This window comes from Pipistrellus hanaki (assembly GCF_964339955.1).
Source record: "Pipistrellus hanaki genome assembly, chromosome: 5".
In the NCBI taxonomy this organism is placed as follows: domain Eukaryota; kingdom Metazoa; phylum Chordata; class Mammalia; order Chiroptera; family Vespertilionidae; genus Pipistrellus; species Pipistrellus hanaki.
Genome location: NC_140507.1, coordinates 72,901,936 through 72,921,521, shown reverse-complemented (window position 1 = coordinate 72,921,521; position 19,586 = coordinate 72,901,936). Strand labels below are relative to the sequence as shown.

Below are 19,586 nucleotides of genomic sequence, written 5' to 3'. Positions count from 1 at the left end.
TCAGGTCAGCCCAGAGCATCCGCTCAGGTGACCAAGGAGATTGCGCCACTGGGCCCCCGGACGCCTACTGCATAAGGCCCCTCTGTCAAGAACAGGAGACACGGCAGATCTACGTAATGCATAGCAACGGACACAGGGAGGCAGCCAGCCAGACAACAAAGAAACATCCCAAATGCAAGGGCAGGACAAGACTCCAGAAAAAGAACTAAGTGAAATGGAGGCAATCAAAACTGGTTATAAGGATGCTCAGTAAGCTTAGGGGAAGAACAAACTCAGATATTCTAACAAAGAGATAGGAAACATTAAAAGAGGGTTGAAAACATGAACCAATTAGAATGAAGAATGTAACAGTTTAAGTGAATACACTAGAGCAGCAATTATCAACCAACCAGTGTGCCACAATAATTTTAAAAGATATATATTGATTTTTTTTTACAGAGAGGAAGGGAGAGGGATAGAGAGTTAGAAACATTGATGACAGTGCTGAAACCGGTTTGGCTCAGTGGATAGAGCGTCGGCCTGCAGACTGAGGGGTCCCAGGTTCGATTCCGGTCAGGGGCATCTACCTTGGTTGCGGGCACATCCCTGGTCGGGGGTGTGCAGGAGGCAGCTGATTGATGATTCTCTCTCATCGATGTTTCTAACTCTCTATCCCTCTCCCTTCCTCTCTGCAAAAAATCAATAAAATATATTAAAAAAAAAAAAAAAAAAAAGAAACATTGATGACAGAGAAACATTGATCAGTTGCCTCCTGCACACCTACTGGAGATATGCCCACAACCAAGGTACATGCCCTTGGCCAGAATCGATCCTGGGACCTCTCAGTCCACAGGCCAACCTTCTATCCACTGAGCCAAACGGGTCAGGGCCACAATAATTTTTTAAAACATGTAATACCTAACTATTTAGTCAGGGGCACTGACCTCTTTTCCCATCGATTGTAAAAAGAAAACAACAACAGACAACACAAACAATAGCCGTCTGGTGTGAGTGAATCAAATTACACCATATATATATATATATATATATATATATATATATATATATATAGGCAAAGTTTGAAAATCACTGCACTAGGGGAAATCAACAGCAGATTAGATGAAGCAAAGGATCAAGTCAGCAAATGGAAGACAAAGGTGGTGGAAAATACCCAATTAGAACAGCAAAAAGAGAAAAATCTTTTAAAATGAAGGTAGTTTGCCCTAGCTGGTTTTGCTCAATGGATAGAGCATTGTCCTGCAGACTGAAGGATCCGGGTTCAATTCTGGTCAAGGGCACATGCCCGGGTTGCGGGCTTGATCCCTGGTAGGGGGCATATAGGAGGCAACTAATCAGTGATCCTCTCTTATCATTGATGTTTCTATCTATCTCCCTCTCCCTTCATCTCTGAAATCAATAAAAATATATTTTTAAAAATAATTTTTAAAAATGAAGGTAGTTTAAGGGATCTCTGAGGCAGCCTCAGGCATACCGACATTGCATCCTCAGGGTCTCAGAGGGGAGCAGGAGGTTGAAAACCTATTTGAGCCCAGGCCAGTTTGGCTCAGTGAGAGAGTGTTGGTCCGCTGACTGAGGGTCCCAGGTTCTGTTCCTGTCAAGGACACATACCTGGGTTGCAGGCTTGATCTCTGGCCCTTGTCAGGGCATGTGAGGGAGCAACCAATCAATGTGTCTCACATCGATGTTTCTGTCTCTCCCCTTCCTTCTCCTCCTCTCCACAAATCAATGGGGAAAATATCCTCTGGTGAGGATTTTAAAGGAAAAGAAAAGAAAAGAAAAGCTATTTTGAGAAGTAATAAGGGGAAACTTCCCTACCCGGACAAAGGAAGCAGACATACAATGCCAGGAAGTGCTGAGTCTCAAAGACGCCCACACCAAGACACATAATAATTAAAATGCCAAATGCTGAAGACAAGAATCTTGAAAGCAGGAAGTTACCTACAGAGGAGCTCCCACAAAACTGTCAGCTGAGCCCAGCTGATGTGGCTCAATGGTTGAGCGTTGACCTATGAACCAGAAAGTCGATTCCTGGTCAGGGTGCATGCCCAGGTTTTAGGTTCCATCTCCAATAGGTAACGACGTGCAGGAGGCAGCCGATCGATAATTCTCTCTTATTGATGTTTCTCCCTCTCCCTTCCTCCCTGAAATCAATAGAAGACATATGTTTTTTAAAAAACTACAATAAGACCCATCTCACACCTGTCAGAATGGCTATCATCAATAAATTAACAAACGAGCTGAAACCAGTTTGGCTCAGTGGACAGAACGCCGGCCTGCGGACTAAAAGATCCCAGGTTCGATTCCAGTTAAGGGCATGTGCCTTGGTTGCGGGCACATCCCCAGTGGGGGATGTGCAGGAGACAGCTGATTGATGTTTCTCTCTCATTGATGTTTCTAGCTTTCTCTCTCCCTTTCTCTCTGTAAAAAATCAATAAAATATATATTTTTAAAAATAAATCAACAAACGACAAGTGTTGGTGAGGATGTGGAGAAAAGGAAACCCTCATGCCCTGTTGATGGAATTGAAATTTGGTGAAACCACTATGGAAAGCAATATGGAGGTTCCTCAAAGATTAAAAATAGAGCAGTCATACCATCTAGCCATTGCACTTCTGGGTATTTATCCAAAGAAAACAAAAACACTAATTCAAAAAGATATATGCTGCCCGGCCAGCATGGCGCACTGGCTGAGCATTGACCTATGAACCAGGAGGTCATAGTTCAATTCCCAGTCAGGACACATACCTGGGTTGCTGGCTCGATTCCCAGTGTGGTGCGTGCAGGAGGCAGCCAACCAATGACTGATTCTCTTTTGTCACTGATGTTTCTATCTCTCCTCTGTTCCTCTCTGAAATTAATAATAATAATAAAAAGATATGTACTTCTCTATGTTCACTGAAGCATTATTTACAGTTGCCAAGATATGGAAGCAGCCTAAGAGCTGATCAATAGACAAATGGATAAAGGTGTGCTAGATATATACAATGGAAAAAAGAATGAAACCTTACCATTTGCAACAACATGGATGGACCTAAAGGGAATTATGCTAAGTCAGACGGAGAAAGACAGTTACCATATGATTTCACGTATACGTGCAATGGAAAAGACAAAATGGCCCTGGGGGCTGGGCTTGAGTGAGCATCGTCTCTAGCACCGAAAGGTTGTCCTGGAGTTGCCTGTTCGATTCCCCGTCAGGGCATGTATCCAGGCTGTGGGAGGCAACCAATCGGTATTTGTCTCATCCATGCTTCTCTTTCCCTCTCCCTTCCTATAAATAAATAAATAAAGATAAAAAACAAAATGAACAAACTCATAGATACGGAGAACAAACTGAAGGCTGCCAGATGGGAGGAGGTGGGAGGCCAGGTAAAAAAGGTGAAAGCGCCGAAACCGGTTTGGCTCAGTGGTAGAGCGTTGGTCTGCGGACTGAAAGGTCCCGGGTTCGATTCCGGCCAAGGGCATGTACATTGGTTATGGGCACATCCCCAGTAGTGGGTGTGCAAGAGGCAGCTGGTCGATGTTTCTCTCTCATTGACGTTTCTAGCTCTCTATTTCTCTCCCTTCCTTTCTGTAAAATATCAATAAAATATATTTAAAAAAAAAAAAAAAGGTGAAAGGATTAAGAAATACAAATTGCCAGTTATAGTAGTCACTGGGGCATAAAATACAGCCTCGGGAATATAGTCATAATATTGTAATAACTGTGTATGGTGCCAGGTGAGTACTAGGCTTATCGGAGTGACCACTCTATAAGGTTCATAAGTGTCTAACCACTATGCAGTACACCTGAAACTAATATAATACTGTATGTCAACTGGAATCGAAAAAACATTTTTTAAAGATTTTTTCCCTTCCAATCCTCACGGAGGACATGCCTATTGACTGGGAAGAAAGGAGGGAGGGAGGGAGGGATGTGAATGTGAGAGAAACATAGATCAGTTGCCTCCCGTATGCTCCCCAACCAGAGACCAAACCCACAACCTAGGCATGTGCCTAACCCAGAATTGAACCCACAACCCTTCAGTGCATAGGATGATGCCCCAGATGAGCCACACCAGCCAGGGAGGGCTCAAGAAAAATTGTTCTTTAAAAGGCAAAAACCGCAAGGAGAAAACTCAGCACCAAGCAATTCAAGTCAGTTTCACATAATGACATGTGCTTTTATTTAAATTGTTCTGGAGTGCTCTTTGGTTTTTCAAAATTAAATCCCAAACTTAACAGAAGAGCCCATCAAGGAACAAGTACAAGCATTATGCATATTGATAAATTCAGCAGAGCTGAGGGCAAAGAATTTCATCTGGGGCTTCTCAGGACACTCAAAAGGCACGTTTGCTCTTGAACATGAAGATCTGTCTCTTGACTGGAGCGGTAAGTGGGGAGTTGGCCTTGAGTGGTGACGTAGGAGGTAGGAACGGCTTTGGCTTCTTCAAGGAAGCAGAAACCAAACCACAGAAAGGCTGACCTGAATCTGGGGGCATGATTTTATCAGCCAGCACCTCAGGCCAGGGAGAGGCAAAAGGGAGCGGTGGAGACTGTGGCTAAGCAGAGAGGGGCAACCTCTGTGCAGCTTCACCAGCAGGCAGTTTTTGAGAGAGACTCCACATCTAGATTGGCACATGCAATCCCCCAGTTTCAAATGTTGTCAACTGGTCCCAGGTGGCTCAAACACGGGAGGGGGCAAACAAACCTGTCTCCTCACGACAGCCTGCAGGCTTCCTGTTTGCAACCTTTGCCCCGGAAGGAACTAGACCGAGTCCTGTGATCTGTCACAGGTCATTCCCCCTCTCCCTTGGGCACCCAGAACCACCTTCCTGGCATGGCAAGACCTGTAGTCCTGTTTTGCAATCGATGCCACCTTCTGACAAAATTTGCAAATGCGCTCCCACACCCCACATATCTGCTGACGTGTGAGAATCAACTCCCCAAGGTGTCCCCAAGGCCAAGATCTGTGAGCTTTGCTTTCAGAGGTCTGAAAAACAGTTGTTAGTGTGTGCGTTTTTCAAACATGAAACGATCGTTGGAAAATGTGCATGCCTCTCAGATGGCTTTTTCCTGGTGCCCGGCAGGGAGAACGCACTCCGTCCCCTCACGTGGGAGTCAGGGCGAGGGTCCCACCCAAATCGAGGTGTCCTCACCCACACCCCAGCGCACGGCAGCCCCTCATGGCTCCCTGTGCCCGCTGCCTGGGCTGGGCGGCTGGGCGGTGACCGTTCCCTCTGAGTCACGGAGGCCAGAAGTCTGAGGCCCAGCTTCCGCAGGCGGCTCCTTCTCAGGGCCGTCCCAGCCTCCCTCCCGGCGCTGGGGGTGCTGGCCATCCTGGGTGTTCCTTGCTCTGTAGCACATCCCGCCTTCACATGGCATTCTCCTCTGGTTCAGATGTCTCCCCTTTAGAAGTGTCCCGGTCACTCCGGGTTAGGGGCCCACCGTGATCTCATCTCAACCGATGATGTCAGCAGCGGCCCTGTTTCCCACACTTGGGTCACACTCGGAAGTCCTGGGGTTAGAACTTCCACAAAGAGGGATCCTGCTCACCCCGTTACTTCCTTCCAGTCCAGTGTGACTCCTCTGAAGGGATTAAAAAGCCGGGTTACACTGCGGCGGGCAGCACCAGCTGTCAGATGGCGTCAGTGAGCTGAGGGGTGCCATCGGGCATCACGGCGCAGGACGGGGGCCTCGCAGGCTGCGCTGTTCCCACGCCGAGTCCTCTCCAGAGAGAGGAGGTGGGAGAGGTGACAGGGGTCCATGAAGCTGCTGCTTTAAACGGTTCAGCAGCCTCTGACAGGGGCAGGTCACCTGTCTGGGGAGTTTGGCTAGAATCAGACCGGGGATAAAGAGGTCATTAAATACGATAATCCCACACACCCCCGGGCCCGCAGGAGGGCGGGAGGCGGTCATATGCTGTCCTCGTCCAGCATCCTGGCGAGCCCCTCGCAGATGCGGCGCCGGTGGGAGCAGTAGGGCTCGGCCGGGCCGTAGAGCACGGCCAGGAAGTCGCAGTCGGCCAGGTGGTCGAAGACGTGGTTGATGCGGCCGTGGGACTTGGCGGTGAGGTGCGGGCCCACGGCCTGGTGCAGCAGGTCCCGGCACTCCAGCAGGGTGGCGGCCAGCACGCGCCGGTCGAAGGTGAAGTCCACCTGGTGGAAGCTGACGGCCGTCATGGCCAGCCGGCGCGCCCCCTGGCGGAAGCGCCGCAACAGCGCCAGCTCCTCCCCGGCCAGCTGGCCGCCGCGGAGCAGCAGGCCCAGCTTCACGGCCACCTTCACCAGGTTCTTGAGCAGCTTCTGGGCCTCCTTGCGGCTGCGGGTGAACTCCCGGGTGGCGCGGTACAGCTCGTCCAGCACCTCGCTGCTCGTGTCGTCCAGGAAGGCGCTCACCGTTGCCTTGGACGCCACCTTGCTCAGGAGCTTCTTCTGGGCCTGCAGGGCCAGGCTCTTGGTGCTGAAGGTGTCCATGAGCCTGCGGGGACAGACAGACGGACCAGCATCAGTCCCATGGCCCGGCCTGCCCCTTCCCTGGTGGCCTCCTGTCCGCCCCACATGCCCTGGCCTCTCCCCTGGCAGGCTCACCCCTCACTCCGCCTGGACTCCACCTCCTCCAGAAAGCTATCCTGAGGGAAGGCATGCCCCAGGCACCCCCATCCTGCTCTGCTCCCCCACGGGTCTGCCCCGCCCCAGGCCACAGTGGGGGCAAAGGGCCAGAAGCCTTACCTTATGCTGTCCTCGGAGATCCAGAAACATCTGCTGACGGAGTAAGGAACCCGAGACCCACCCCCAGGCCTCACCCGCAGCCCCAGGCCCCATCAGAATCCGCCCCCACCCTGGCCCCAGGCCGGCCAACCAGGAATGCCCTGTGGCTCCCACTCACACCCAGGGGCTCCTACAAAGCTGTCTTTGTGGGAGCTCAGGCCCAGAGAAGGCCAGCCCTCGCCGCCCTCCCGGAGGTCAGGGCGCCCACAGGGATTCCCGGAGCGGCCCTCCCTCCCGGACCTCGGGGCTACACAGGCCGGGCCACGGAGGGGACCCCTGACTCGGCACCGTGTGGCGGCCCTGCGCCGGCACATGTGCCCGTTTCGCCATTCCGCCGGTATGGGGCAGGCTGCCCATTCTGGCAGAGGAAGCACAGAGGCTGAGCCCGTCCCGAGGCCACTCAGGAGCACAGTGCTCCCCAGCGCGACACCCACAGCCTCCACCTTTCCCAGCTGACACCGCAAGGCTCCCCGAGTCCTGGAGGCTGTCCCCGTGACAAAACCAGCCCTCTGACCGCTGGGTCAAGAGAAGGGACTGCCGCTGAAACTGGTTTGGCTCAGTGGATAGAGCGTCAGCCTGCGGACCGAAAGGTCCTGGGTTCGATTCCGGTCAAGGGCACATACCTTAGTTGCAGGCACATCCCCAGTGGCGGGGGTGCAAGAGGCAGCTGGTCAATGTTTCTCTCTCATCGACATTTCTAACTCTCTATCCCTTTCAATTCCTCTGTGTGTAAAATCAATAAAATATATATATATATTTTTTTTTAAAAAAGGAGGAACCGCCTATGCCTCAGTCTCCCCTTTTGTAAAACGGGGAAGAACTAGCTGCCCTGGAGTGCTAGTTCATGGCCAACCCCGATGCCCGCCAGACTGTGCCCGCCCCCTGGCAGGAGCGGGACCCAAAGCCATTAGCCACCTGGGTGTGAAGCCTCTGTGACAGCAGCAGCGCCAGGCTGGCCACTGGGCACAAGTGCCTATGCCCTCCCACCGGTGTCTCTAGAACATTCTATCCCATTCCCTTTACTCGTCCTATAAACTGCTCACCCTTCAGGTCTCAGCATCACTGTCACCCACTCCTGGAAGCCTCCCCAGAGGCCCCAGGCTGGGCCAGGTGCCCCCTCGACGCCCTGGGCATCCTCCACGTGGCCCAGGACCTCGGTGGCCATGCCCACCTCGCTGGCCCATGGCACGTGCAGAGGCTGCTCACCCCGCGTCCCCAGTGGCAGCCCGGGGCCCGGCACTAAGAGCAGGCGGCCGTGTCTGCGAACACTGGGATGAGAGTACTCCCGAGGCCTGGCTCTCATCTCCCCAGTTTACAGATGGGCAAACTGAGGTTCAGAGAGGAACGTTCTCTGCGTCCAGGGCCCTGGAGCCCCGCTCCTTCCGCCTGTTTGGGTTGCTGTGTGAGCCCAGGCCGGCTCTGCCCCTCTCTGGCCTTGGCCTTCCCACCTGTAGGTCTGGGTGAGGCGTGCAGGTTCTGGAGGAGAGAAAGGGCCTGGGCCACCACAGCACCCCCGCCCCAAGCCAGAAGGAAAAGGGGTGGGAGTGGAGGCAGCTGCGGCCTCCCTCCCGGCCTCCGCTCTTCCAGCCCCTCCAGCCAGTCCCCGATCTGCACCTGGGCCAGCCAGCTGCATGCCCGCCCCTCCTCCCACCCATTGTTCTGCCAGAAACACTGCAAACAGGTCGTGGATCAAAATAAACGCTGGCCTTCCTTCCTGCCTGCGGTTCTCACACAGGTCCGAGGGCGAACAGGCCTGGAGAGGGCCAGCCTCTGAGTGAGGGTCTTTCCGGGAACTGCCGAAGTTCAGGGCCAGGTGGCTCGTGTCCCTGCCCTGCCCAGCAGATGCCACAGCCCACTCTCATTACAGCCAAAAGCCCACTGACGTTTCAGAGCAGTGGCTCTCAGCCTTCCTAAGGCCGCGACAGCTCCTCCTGGTGTGGTGACCCCAACCATAAAATTATTTTCGTGGCTACTTCATAGAGACTAAGACCATCGGAAAACACGATATTTACATTACGATTCATTACAGTAGCAAAATTACAGTTAAGAAGTAGCAACGAGAATAATTTTATGGCTGGGGGTCACCACAACAGGAGGAAATGGATTAAAGGGCCGCGGCATGAGGAAGGTTGAGAACCGCTGTTTTAGAGGCTGGGCCGGAACATTCATTCAGTTGCTCAATGAGCATTTATGGAGCACCAACTGTGTACCAGGCATTGGGAATACACCTATGACAAAAAAAAAAAAAAAAGATCTGGCCCCTGCTCCCCTGCGGATCCCTACCTCAGACCCCACGCCAGTTCCTTATTACAAAACCATTTGGGCGCTCCAGTCTCCCCTGAAATGGACTTGGCAGGCACTATCATCTACCTCTACCCGCCAGGTTAAAAGTAAAATCAACAGAGGGTGAAACAGGCCACCATCTGAGGGGATTGGGGCATGGGGTCTGGGGTGCCTCATGTCATGTTCAATCTGGGGCCACACGCATACAGAACACCATTGAGTTAGTTGGCGGCACCAAAAACCAGCGAAGTGTACACTTTAAAAGATGAATTTATGGTGTGTGCATTATATTTAAATAAAGAATATCGAACGTTTCCCCAAAGAAGATATACAAATGGCCAATAAGCAGCTGAAAAGGTCCACATCCTTGGCCACTAATGATCTATCACTTCACACCCACTAGGATGGCTCATAAAAAAGACAATATCGGCCGAGACCAGTTTGGCTCAGTGGGTAAAGCGTCGGCCTGCAGACTGAAGGGTCCCGGGTTCGATTCCAGTCAGGGGCATGTGCCTTGGTTGCGGGCGCATCCCCAGTGGGGGTGGTGTAAGAGGCAGCTGATCGATGACTCTTATCGACGTTTCTAACTCACTATCCCTCTCTCTTCCTTTCTGTAAAAAAATCAATAAAATATATTTTATATATATATATATATATATATATATATCACCCTGGCCGGTGTTTCTCAGTGGTTAGATCATTGGCCCAAGCTCCAAAGGGTCACAGGTTCAATTTCCAGTCAAGGGGATGTACCTGGGTTGCAGGTTCGATACTCAGCCCCCATTTAGGGCACGTGCAGGAGGCAACCGATCGGTGTATCTCTCTCACATCTCTCACACACCTCTACCTCTCCCCAACCCCTCTCTCTCTCCTTCCTTCCTTCCTTCCTTCCTTCCTTCCTTCCTTCCTCCCTCCCTCCCTCCTCACTTCCTCCTACCTCCCTACCTGCCTTCTACTCTCTCTAAAAATCAATGGAAAAGCGTGGCTCGGTGGTTGAACGTTGACCTATGAACTAGGAGGTCTGGTTCAATTCCCGGCCAGGGCACATGTCCTGGTTGTGTGCTCTGTCCCCAGGGGGGGGACGTACAGGAGGCAGCTGATCAATGATTCTCTCTCATCATTGATGTTCCTATCTCTCTTTCCCTCTACCTTCTTCTCTGAAATCAATTATATATATATATATGTATATATAATTTAATATATTTTATTGATTTTTTACAGAGAGGAAGGGAGAGGGATAGAGAGTTAGAAACAACGATGACAGAGAAACACCTATCAGCTACCTCTTGCACACCCCCAACTGGGGATGTGCCCGCAACGAAGGTACATGTCCTTGACCGGAATCGAACCTGAGACCTTTCAGTCCGCAGGCCAACGCTCTATCCACTGAGCGAAACCGGTTTTGGCTAAAAATATATATATATTTTAAAAAATCAATGGAAAAAATATCCTTGGGTGAGGATTAACAACAAAAGACAGTATCAAGTGCTGGTGAGGCTGTGGAGAAACTGGAACCCGCACACGTACAGATGGCATGAAAAACGGAGAATGGTGCGGCCGCTGGGGAAAACAGCACTGGCAGCTCCTCACCCAGAGTCACTGCGTGACCCAGCAATTCCGCTCACAAACATCCACTCCCCCAAAGCGAAGACACACGTCCACACAGAAACTCGCACACACATGTTCAGAGCAGCACAATTCATGCACCCAAAAGTGAAAGCCCCAAGGCCATCAACAGATGAGTGACAGAATGTGGCCCACACGGCGGAGGGTCACTGAGCCACGAAAGGAGCGAAGTGCTGACTCACCACAGTGTAGATGGAGCTTGGGCACAGGGCACTCAGTGGGAGGAGCCAGACCCAAAGGCCACAGCGTGTGGTTCGTCCACGTGGGGTGTCCAGGACAGGCTCATCCACAGGGGCTGGAGGGGGTGAGGACTGGCTGCTGATGGAGGGAGGGCTTCTTTCAGGGGTGGAGGAATGTTCTGGAATTTGAATACTTTAAAAATTGTGAGTTTAGCCGAAACCGGTTTGGCTCAGTGGTAGACCTTTGGTCTGCAGACTGAAAGGTCCCGGGTTCGATCCCAGTCAGGGGCATGTACGTTGGTTGTGGGCACATCCCTAGTAGGGGGTGTACAAGAGGCAGCTGGTCGATGTTTCTCTCTCATCAACGTTTCTAGCTCGCTCTCTCCTTTCCGCTCTGTAAAAAATCAATAAAATATATATAAAAAATAAATAAATAAATAAATAAATAAATAAATAAAAATTGTGAGTTTACATCTCATCAAGCGGAGCACTTACTATTAAGTGTATATACCCATTACCTGTATGTATACTTTATAGCTCATTTTTTATAATGCTAAATTAATTAAAAAATAGGACTTGGCCCAAACTGCAATGCAAACAGAAAGTGAGATGATGCCATAAGATTTGTCAGTCACTTTCACATTGACAGGCACTCAGTGGTGCTCAGGACAGGTCTGTTTTTTTGTTTTTTTATTGATTTTAGAGAGAAAAATGGAGAGGAGATTTGTTATCCTACTTATTTATGCATTATTGATTGATTCTTGTATGTGCCCTGACTGGGGATCAAACCCGAAACCTTGGCGTATTGGGATGACTTTCTTTTTTTCATATATATATATATATATATATATATATATATATAGAGAGAGAGAGAGAGAGAGAGAGAGAGAGAAACATCAATCAGCTGCCTCCTGCACACCCTCCAGGCAGGGGTCTTCAAACTACGGCCCGCGGGCCACATGCGGCCCGCAGAGGAGTCTGATCCGGCCCACCAGGTTTTTTGGGCAGTGAGAGCAGCCGAGGTGTTATAGTAGGGATTAGTAGTTCATATAGTCCGGCCCTCCAGCTCTCTGAGGAACCGTGATCTGGCCCCCACTTTAAAAAGTTTGAGGACCCCTGCTAGGGGATGTATCTGCAATCAAGGTACATGCCCTTGACTAAAATCGAACCTGGGACCCTTGAGTCCACAGGCTGACATTCTATCCACTGAGCCAAACTAGTTATGGCTTGGGATGACTTTCTAAACAACTGAGTTGCCTGGCCAGGGTGAGACATGTTTGATTAAAAAGAATTTCCCTCCTTAAAAGCTTGAGCTCACTGCACTCAGGGATGGAGCAAATCTATCAGAGGTTTGCCATTATGGTGAACATCCTATATAATAAAAGGCTAATATGCAAATAGACCGAATGGTGGAACAACCAGTTGCTATGACATGCACTGACCACCAGGGGGCAGACGCTCAACACAGGAGCTGCCCCCTGGTAGTCAGTGCACTCCCACAGGGGAAGTGCCATTCAGCCAGAAGCCCTGAGCTGGCCTCACGGCTGGCGAGAGCAGTGGTGGTCTAAGCCAGCAGCTGGACATCCCCTGAGGGGTCCTGGACTGCAAGAGGGCGCAGGCCAGGCTGAGGGACCCTGCCCCCTAGTCCATGAATGTCATGCACCAGGCCTCTAGTCTATATAATAAAAGCCTAATATGTTAAGTGTCCGTTCATTCAACCGGTCGCTATGATGCTCACTGACCACCAGGGGGCAGACACTCCGGTAGGTTAGTTTGCTGTTGAGGTCCAGCCAATTGGGACTGGGTGAGACAGGCTGGACATGTCCTGGAGCCCTCCTGTGGTCCCTCCCTGGCCCCGATCGTGCACCAGTGGGGTCCCTCGGCCTGGCCTGCACCCTCTTGCAATCTGGGACCCCTCGGGGGATGTCCCCCTGCCGGCTTAGGTCCATGCACTGGGCCTCTAGTGTATAGTTATAAATACCTATCAAAAGAGTTCCATCTCCCCTCCATTGACCCAGGAATATTCACCGAATATTAAAACGGTGAAGAAAAACAAAACAAAACAGCCCCGCTCATCAGCTTGTTTTGGGCAGGACATTAGGAAGTGGAGGCCAAGGACTGCCCTGAGCATAGCTGGACACCTAGTGTCCCGGTCCCTGCCCCCAAACGCTAGAACATCCCGCTATTATCAGAAGCAAAAATAAAATAATAAAAAAATAGAAGTTTTCCAAATTTCCAAAATGGCCCCTAAGAGATGTCGCCCACACTGGAAGGAGGTGCCAGAAATCAGTGAACATGGAAATAAACCGGGTAATTCCAGGGCGGTGGGGCAGGGAGGGGAGAGGCAGGGACAGCAGGTGGCCTGGGCTGGGCTGCTGGGAAGGCCTCTCTGAGGTGGCGCCCGGAGCGGGACAGAGAGGGCAGGGTCCGGGAGGCTGGCCGGGCGGAGGGAGCGGCCGTGCAGCGGTCCTGGGGCAGGACCTGTCCGCTGTGAGAGAACAGCAAGGCCACCGGCCGTCCACACCCCCCGCCCAGGCCTCAGGGCTCCGGACAGCCCCAGGCCCCAGGGGCAGCTTTCCCTCCTGCTGACCCCGCTCTGCCCCCCACCTTCTCCCCCAAAACACTGGAGCCGGCCACACTTCGGACGTCTGCTCTCTGCCAGCCCCATTTCAGGTTTTGGACTCCAACCTTTGTCCAAATGTTCCCATTTTGGACTCTCCAACTCCCGTTCTTCCTGGGAGCCACTCCCCACCCCCCTCCTCCCCTCCCCCGGCGGCCACAGAGCCGCTTCCGGCCTCGATCTGCCCGCCGTGGACATTCCACGGAAACAGTCACCCGCCGTGGCTTCCCTCAACGAGCACCTGGTGCTCAGGGGCCATCCACCCTGTAGTGCGTGTCAGTGAGTGCTTCCCTCCTTTTATGGCTAAATAGTGTTCCACACCTTATTTCTAATACAATTAACCATAAGCTCACAGTCGGTCATTTTTAATAAATGGCAAAATTCCTGGAAATACAGCGAGGGGCTCCGTGAGCCGGGGTACGCTCCAGCATGCACCGGCCACGGGCGGCCTGCCCACCACATGAATTCTTCATGCCCCGCACAAAGGGCGTCAATAATTGATGCGCCCGCTCGGCAGGCCCAGACCAGCCACTCCTCTCCTCTCTGTCCGGGCTGCAGTGGCCAAGGAGGGCCGCAGGGGGCGCCTCTGCCCACTGTGGCCACGGACCTTGTTCCCACGCAGCAGGTACCCGCTCCCCGGAGCCCTCTGCTAACCGCTGCCCACGCTCACTGCTCCGTCAGCACTCGTTTCAAACACGGCCCCAGGGGAATCTGCCTGTCTGAGGCTGGGGAGACACCAGTGGCTGTCAAACTGGGCTCCCTAGCCCGTGGGGGCCACCCCAAGGACAAGCAGGGTCTGTGAAAGCCAGGACACTTTCGCCTGTGGTCAGATTTCTATCAGGAAGGTTTTGGGGGCCGAACAGGAATGTTGGGAGACCGCTGCCAAACCCACGCAAGGAAGCACAGGACCGGCTGGGCTAGGCCGAGCAAAAGATGTTGAGCAGCAAGTGGAGGCTTCAGGGCCACGCGGCAGGAACGTGGATGCAGCCCCTAAATGAGTTCTGGATTAGCACCTTTCTCACCTACCCAAGGCCTCACCCCCGTCCCGGGGCATCCCATGCTGTCCTCCCTGAAGCAGCCACCAGAGGGCGCCAGTGAACACCTAAGTGGGGCACCAGCCCTCTGCTCACTTCCCTCCAGGCTATCCACCTCCTTCCTCTATCACCTCCCTGCCCTCACCTCCTCCTCCTTTCTCTTCTTCCTCCTCCCCCTCCTCCTCTTTCCCCTCCTCCTCCTCTTCTAGCTCACTCTGCCCAACAGGCTTCCTCCCGGCTACTCCACACACCAGGCAGGGTCCTGCCCTAAGGCCATTGCTGGGTCTGTGCACGGGGCCTGGAATACCCCCCGCCCCCAGGTCTCCGCATAGCTGTTTCTTCCTTGTCGTTCAGGACTTCGATCAAATGCCGCCTCTCAGGAGGCCCTCTCAGAACCCCCATTTAAACTAACATCCCCATCCGCCTGACCCCCATTATCTTCATGCAGTTACTACCACTGAGTGTAATGGTTTTTCTGGCTGAAATACATGTCTTCCAACCCTGAAGCTTGGCTCACAGTAGGTGCTCAGAATCTGTTTGCTGAATGAATACACGACCTCTCCGAGGGTCACAGAGATCTCATTCGTGGGCCCCACTGTTCAGCCAGGAAAACAGACCAGAGACAGAGTTATCCCAAGGTTTTAGAGCAGCACAGCAGGAGGGGGGCTTCCCCGGGTGGGTGCTCCCGACCCCCACCATCGCACCGGACACAAGGGGAAACTGAGGCCTGGAGGCACAGGCCTTAGACGCTCTCAAGGACTCTGGCTGTGGTCCCTCCTCGACAGCTCGGGAGGGCGGGATTCCAGGGGCGGTCTCATGGAGGGGCGTGGGCACCCGAAGAAGGGGGGTACACTGAGGGGCAGCACTGGTCCTGCCAGCTCTGGGCCCCCACCTCTCCGTGTACAATACCTGGGGCTGAGCCCAGACAAGCAGGCGCTATCACTCAGCACCTGCCTCTAAGTGCAGCTGCCTCCATGCCACCCGCTGGTCTTTCCCAGGCACTGTCTTGCGGCCCATTTGACAGACAGAGGCGCTGAGGCCTCCTAAGTCCACCTCATTAGACCACCAAGCACCCAAAAGGCCTTTACCGGCCCAGGCCGAGGAGGACAGGCTCAGGGCCTCAGACACACCCAAGGCTACACAGCAGGAGGCAGCAGGAGGGGGCACCCCGAGGCCCCAAATCTGCACCTGCCTGACTAATTTCTTCTCTTGGGGACCCCCTGCCTGCTCCCCATCAGAACGGGATTCAAGACCCCCGGGGGCCGGGCCCTCACCTCTCGCTGTGTCCCAGGCTCCGAGGCTGCCCAGCGGGAGCAGCACAGCCAGGTGTTTGTGCGGGCCTGGCTCTTTGTTACGGTTTCCATAGGCACGCGTCCCTGCCCTCCTCCACCCTCCAGCTGCCCAGCCCTCGGCCCAGCCCATCGAGGCAACTTGTTATGTTTTAAAATTGACTTTGTGCACCTGGCAAGCACACAGGCCCCGAGGCAGGCCGAGGCTGGGTGTGCACGTGGAGGCGGTGTGCCTGGTCAGTTAGAGGGGAAGTGGGCGGGCGTGAGGGCCAGGAGAAACGCCTCTTTACTCCATTTTGGAGGGGGAAAGTGAGGCCCAGAGAAGGGAAGGGAACTGCCTGGGGACACGAAGGAGACCCCCATTCCTGCATTTAATCCTGGGAGCAGCACTGAGCCCCAGGAGTTATGGTCCTTCCGTGGCACAGCCAGGAAACTGAGGCTGGGAGAATGGATCACCTGTGCGTGGCAGAGTGGGAACGCAGGTTTGTCAGGTTCCAAGATCCGAGCTCCCCTCCAGGGGTCGGCAAACTCCTTAGTCAACAGAGCCAGATATCAACAGTACAACGATTGAAATTTCTTTTGAGAGCCGAAAACTGACTTCTGCGCATGGGCCATAAAGTCTCAATAGCACTGTACGCACAAGCCCGCAGGTGGTATTTTGTGGAAGAGCCACACTCAAGGGGCCAAAGAGCCGTGGTTTGCCGACCACTGCCCTAACCACTTGCACAACTGCTCTCACCCATCTGCAGCCGCTCAGGGCCCTCACCTCCTCCAGCTGGGCTCAGACAGACTCAGGAGGTAATCATGGAGACCTGGTTACACCGGGGGCTGCCCCTCCTCCAGGGGCCCAGAATGGAGGAGGGAGTGAGGCCCGCAGATCCGGGTCAGCTCCCCCGCCAGTTACCCCAGCGGGTGACAGTCCCAGTTCACAGCTGGCAAAACTGAGGCCCAGGCTTCAGGCCCCGGGGAGCTCCTGGGCGGCCAGTGTGGGTGGGCCTGGCCTTGGCTCTCCCTACAGCCCGGAGCCCGGCCCACACCTGGCGCCCAGTGAACGGAGTGGAGCCCATCAGAGTCCCCATGGGGGTCAGCAGAGGCTCTTAGGTGCCAGAGCACCGCCCAGGCCAGCGGGGGCCGTGCACACCCACGGTGCCTCCCCCTAAAACCCAGGAAGCAAAAGGGTGTGGGGACCGCGGGAAGGGAAGCGGGAGGGGGAACTCAGGCAGGAGCGGGCGCACGGGGAAGCCGGGTTTGCAGGGCACGACGTGGCGGGAGAGACGGAGGGCGGCCAGGCAGCCCCCGAAAAACGCCCGGCATCGCTCTCTCACCTGCTCTCCGGGGTGCGTCGTGGATCCGACAGCCGGGACCGATCCCTCCGCCTCCGAGGGGCCGCCGCGCCGCGCGGAACTCGCGCCTGTTAACCCTGCGGGTGGGGCGCGAGGCTCTGGCCCTCCGGCCGCCCGGCCCCCGCGGCCCCGCCCCCGCCTGCCCCGCCCCTCGGAGGGGGCGGGGCCAAGGTCACGGACTTGGCCAATAGAGGTGCGGGCGGCGTACAAAAGAGCCAATAGAAGCAGGTCACCGCCGCAGGGCGTGTCTAGGGGCGGGGCCGGGGCGGGGCCGGGCGGCTCGGGGGATTCCTCCGGAATCGCGGAGCCGGCCGGATGCTGGGGGCGCCGCGGCCCGGGGCCCGTCGTCGGAAGAAAGGGGAGGAAGGGGGTCGAGGCCATAACAAAGAGACCCACGGGGAGAGAGGAAGGCTCCGAGTCACAGAGAAAAACATCCACCCTGCAGTGTGGAGCAGGGCCCTTCCTCCCTACGGGACTCAGTTTACCCTCCTGGGAAATAGAAATCGGGGTAGAAGCTTGTTTCTTCAAGTACAACCCCGGAACCCTTTACATCCAATCACCTGGGAGCCCCTTACAAACGCAGATCCCAGTCCCCCGGACGGGCTGACTCTGTCCCAGGGTGGAAGATCTACCATCCCTGGCGGCTCATGAGCTCCTTGGGTGAGGTCTGGGCAGCGGCTGGTGGACAGGCCTGGAGGTCCCTCCGGGGGACCCCCAGAGCAGCCTCAGTGTCCGTGGGAATGAGCCTCCTGGCCGCCTGCAGGTGGGCCGCAGGGCCAGCTGGGCATCCCCCACCCCCTGAGGATGCAGCTGTGAGCCCTGGGAACTGGGCCCTGGAGCGGCTCCCAGCTCCCTTGCTCCCGTTTCCTCTCTGCAGCCCCAGCCCAGGGCCGAGCTGCAGCTAGAGCCAGGGGAGGCCAGGGCAGGCCAGATAGCAGATGTTTGTTGAGTGCCTGGTCCTGTCCTGCACAGCGGGGGGTGGGGGAGGGAGGAGGGGGACAGGAAACGATGGCACAGATGCCTGAGGCCCAAATGAATGAAATGCTTCTTTATTCCATTTGGAGGGGGAAACTGAGGCCCAGAGAGGGGATATGAACTGCCTGAGAACAGGCAGGCACAAGTGGCAGGGATGCTGTTTTAAAACCTAGGACTGCTTGTCCTACCTCTTCTCACCCCCGGCTGGGTCCCTCTCTCTCTCTCTAAGCCAGGGTTTCCCATCCTCAGCACTATGGACATTTGGGGTGGTAATTCCTGCGGGGGCGGGGGGCAGGGAGGGCGCGGGGCCATCGTGTGCTCTGTGGAATGTTGAGCAGCATCTCTGGCTCCCACCCTCTCAATGCCAAGCATTTCCTGGGGGGTCAGACTGGCCCTTGGTTTAGACCTAAATCCATCTCTTCACATCCCTTAGCCCCAAATTATGGAGACCCCTTCTTTGGATCCGGGTAGCTAATGGGGTCGCAGAGGCAGAGGGAGCCATTCTAGCACCTCATCAAACACAGCAGGTTGTTTCTATGCGTGCTGCATGGGCAGGAGCAGGCGTGGCGTGTGACGGCGGTGGGTTCAGTCCCAGCCTTGTCAGTAGTGTTCTGCCTACAAGTGTTCATCTCTCTAAGCCTCCGTTTCCCACACTTGTGACATGAGAATAATAAAGCTACAGGTCCACAAATAAGAGAATGAATAAAAGATGCAGGTTCTGCCCTGGCTGGTTTGGCTCAGTGGATAGAGCGACAGCCTGCAGACTGGAGGGTCCTGGGTTCAATTCTGGTCAAGAGCACATGCCTGGGTTGCAAGCTCCATCCCCAGTAGGGGACGTACAGGAGCCAGCCAATCAATGGTTCTCTTTCATTGATGTTTCTATCTCTCTTCTCCCTCTTCTTTCCTCTCTGAAATCAATAAAAATAAAAATTAAATTAAATGCAGGTTCTGCCCAGCTAGTGTGGCTCAATGGTTGAGAGTTGACCTATCAACCAGGAGGTCATGATTCGATTCCCAGTCAGGGCACATGCCCCAGTTGCAGATTTGATTCTGGGTGGGATGGATAGGGGAGGTAACTGATAGGTGTTTCTCTCTCACATCAATGTTTCTCTCTCTCTCTCTCTCTCTCTCTCTCTCTCTCTCTCTCTCTCTTGTCAATAAGCATATCCTTTGGTGAGGATTTTTTTTTTTTAATGCTCACAAGAATGTGAAGAAATTAGAACTTTGAACATTGATGGTGGGGGGGGGGGTGTAAAATGGTGCAGCTGTTGTGGAAAAGTTTGGCGGTTCCTTAAAAATTAATCATAGACTTAGCTTATGACTGAGCAATTCCACGCATAGGCATCTACCCAATGAAGTTGAAAGCAGGGACAAATAGGTAGTTTCATAGCAGCGTTATTCACAATAGTCAAAAGGTGGAACACCTGTGTCCATCAACAGATGATGGATAAGCACAGTGTGGCTCATCGATAGTGACAATGGAATATTATT

At 54.0% G+C, this 19,586-nt stretch overlaps 1 protein-coding gene across 1 annotated transcript; it reads right to left on the bottom strand.

Annotated features, from left to right (window-relative positions):
- Window positions 1–4,124: 4,124 nt before the first annotated feature.
- Window positions 4,125–17,247, bottom strand: TNFAIP8L1 (TNF alpha induced protein 8 like 1). Its single transcript, XM_084883663.1, has 2 exons — window positions 17,103–17,247; window positions 4,125–6,456 (listed from the first exon to the last, which is right to left on the bottom strand). The coding sequence occupies exon 2, from the start codon at window positions 6,450–6,452 to the stop codon at window positions 5,892–5,894; it is 561 nt and encodes a 186-aa protein (XP_084739789.1). The 5' UTR covers window positions 6,453–6,456; window positions 17,103–17,247; the 3' UTR covers window positions 4,125–5,891.
- Window positions 17,248–19,586: the final 2,339 nt, after the last annotated feature.